This window comes from Mauremys reevesii, linkage group 14 (assembly GCF_016161935.1).
Source record: "Mauremys reevesii isolate NIE-2019 linkage group 14, ASM1616193v1, whole genome shotgun sequence".
Classification (NCBI taxonomy): Eukaryota; Metazoa; Chordata; order Testudines; family Geoemydidae; genus Mauremys; species Mauremys reevesii.
The window spans coordinates 26,544,724-26,547,351 of record NC_052636.1 but is presented as its reverse complement, the minus strand read 5'-3'; the positions used below and the strand labels follow the sequence as shown (position 1 = coordinate 26,547,351).

Sequence of the window (2,628 nt, the reverse complement as noted above, 5' to 3'; positions counted from 1 at the left end):
CATTGTGAGAGGATTGCAGCTTGTCCTCCACTGTGTTTGCTGGACTAACGTCCAGTTCCTGTGCTTTGCTTTCTCTCCAGGGGCTGTGAGCAGTGTGTGTGTGAAAGAGATAGTGGGGTCTATCCGTTCCCCCATTCTATGTCTGTCTTGTGTATTTAGATTATAAATTCTTCAGGGCATGGGCCAGCTACTATTCTGTGTTTGTACTCTGCCTAGCACAATGGGGACCCACTGTTAGTTGCTCCTTAGCACTAAGGTAATGAATATGATTTATAATCATAATAACTCTCCTGCCACTTTGAGCCAAGGAAGCTGGCCTTGGGATGTTACTGCTTAAAAATGAGCTGGGGGTTAAAACCATGGACTATTCTTTGTGACAAGTATCCCACAAATTCCACTGACCTCCCTTGTTTTCTTTGCCTGCAATAGGGTTTCCAGTTTCCAAACCTGATGTGATCTCACAGCTGGAACGAGGAAGAGCCGTGGGTCCCAGACCTCCAGGGCTCTGAGAAAGAAGTGCTTCAAGGGCTGTCTGCACAGGTGAGGAATTGGTTAAACCAACTCAACAACTGTGTGGGAATGCAGGAAACATTTGGGATGCCCTACAAAGACCCTGTGAGCTCTCCAAGTTCAGGATTGTTCCCTGCAGATGTGGAATCATTATGGCAGATGTCACTCATGGCTTCCCTCCTATTCTGACTGACAACTGGCAGCAGGTCGCTCCCTGATCTCTCTTTCCCCTGTGTATTCTCATGAGATTCAGACCAAAACTGATCCCTTCCTCTCTCCTCTGGGGAAGGGTTTTGGGAAAATCAGCTCCTGATAGGTTTGATCACTCCCCCACATATTTTGGATTGTTCATCCCTTTTTCCATTCCTCTCTCTGAGATTTTCTTTCTTTCCGGTGCAGATAGTGATCTATGTCCGGATTCTCTCTGTCTCCCATCAGGTGATGGGATGGTGAGTCAGAATGAGGAGGAGAAACCCCAGCAGGAAGATGCTGAGCAAAGAGAACCACATGGAACTTTATCAGGAAGATCCAAAGGGAATGTTTCCGGGAGTTATGCACTCCCAGAAAAAACAAAAGCCTGTGAGACTCAGGGGAGGCCAGAGGGAAACTTTAGTAGCCTCTCAGACCTTATAACAAGCAACAGAATCAACTTGGAAGAGACACGCTACACATGCCATGAATGTGGGAAAAGCTTCAATCGGAGCTCTGCCCTTATCAGACATCAGAGAATCCACACTGGGGAGACGCCCTACACATGCGCGGAGTGCGGGAAAAGCTTCAGTCTGCGCTCAAACCTTATCAGACATCAGAGAATCCACACAGGGGAGACGCCCTACACGTGCTCTGAGTGTGGGAAAAGCTTCAGTCGGAGCTCAGACCTTATCAGACATCAGAGAATCCACACAAGGGAGACGCCCCACGCATGCGCGGAGTGCGGGAAAAGCTTCAGTCAGAGCTCACACCTTATCACACATCAGAGAATCCACACAGGAGAGAAGCCCTACACATGCGCGGAGTGCGGGAAAAGCTTCAGTCTGCGCTCAAACCTTATCAGACATCAGAGAATCCACACAGGGGAGACGCCCTACACGTGCTCTGAGTGTGGGAAAAGCTTCAGTCGGAGCTCAGACCTTATCAGACATTGTAGAATCCACACAGGAGAGACGCCCTACACATGCGCGGAGTGCGGGAAAAGCTTCAGTCGGAGCTCACACCTTATCACACATCAGAGAATCCACACAGGGGAGACGCCCTACACGTGCTCTGAGTGTGGGAAAAGCTTCAGTCGGAGCTCAGACCTTATCAGACATTGTAGAATCCACACAGGAGAGACACCCTACACATGCGCTGCGTGTGGGAAAAGCTTTAGTCAGAGCTCAGACCTTATCAGACATAGGAAAATGCACATGGGTGAGAAACCTTATGAATGCACTGAGTGTGGGAAAAGCTTTAGTCAGAGCTCAGACCTTATCACACATCGGAGAATCCACACAGGAGAGAAGCCCTACACATGCTCTGAGTGCGGGAAAAGCTTCAGTCACCGCTCAAACCTTATCACACATCAGAGAATCCACACAGGAGAGAGGCCCTACACGTGCACTGAGTGCGGGAAAAGCTTCAATCAGTGCTCACACCTTATCACACATCAGAGAATCCACACCGGGGAGACGCCCTACACGTGCACTGAGTGCGGGAAAAGCTTCAATCAGCGCTCAAACCTTATCACACATCAGAGAATCCACACAGGGGAGAAGCCCTACACATGCTCTGAGAGCAGGAAAAGCTTCAATCAGAGCTCAAACCTTATCAAACGTAGGAAAATCCACATGGGTGAGAAATCTTATGGATGCTCTGTGTGGGAAATGTTTCTTTAATCATTCAGGCCTCATCTTACATCAGAGAATCCACACAGGAGAGAAGTCCTACACATGCTCTGAGTGCGGGAAAAGCTTCAAGCACAGCTTAAACGTTGTCTCACATAGGAGAATCACACTGAGTGCGGGAAAAGCTACAATCAGCGCTCAAGCCTCATTAGACATCAGAAAATCCCCATGAGAGAGAACTGTAATAAATCCCTTGACTAGGGTTGGCCAACATTTTTTTTTTTTAAATCACATT

At 48.3% G+C, this 2,628-nt stretch overlaps 1 protein-coding gene across 1 annotated transcript; it reads left to right on the top strand.

Moving 5' to 3' along the window:
• Window positions 1-1,190: 1,190 nt before the first annotated feature.
• On the top strand, window positions 1,191-2,348 carry LOC120381739 (zinc finger protein 271-like; the record flags this gene model as incomplete). The annotated part of the gene is made up of 1 exon (XM_039499853.1): window positions 1,191-2,348. A coding segment is annotated over one exon (1,158 nt), but the record flags the coding sequence as incomplete, so codon positions are not given.
• Window positions 2,349-2,628: the final 280 nt, after the last annotated feature.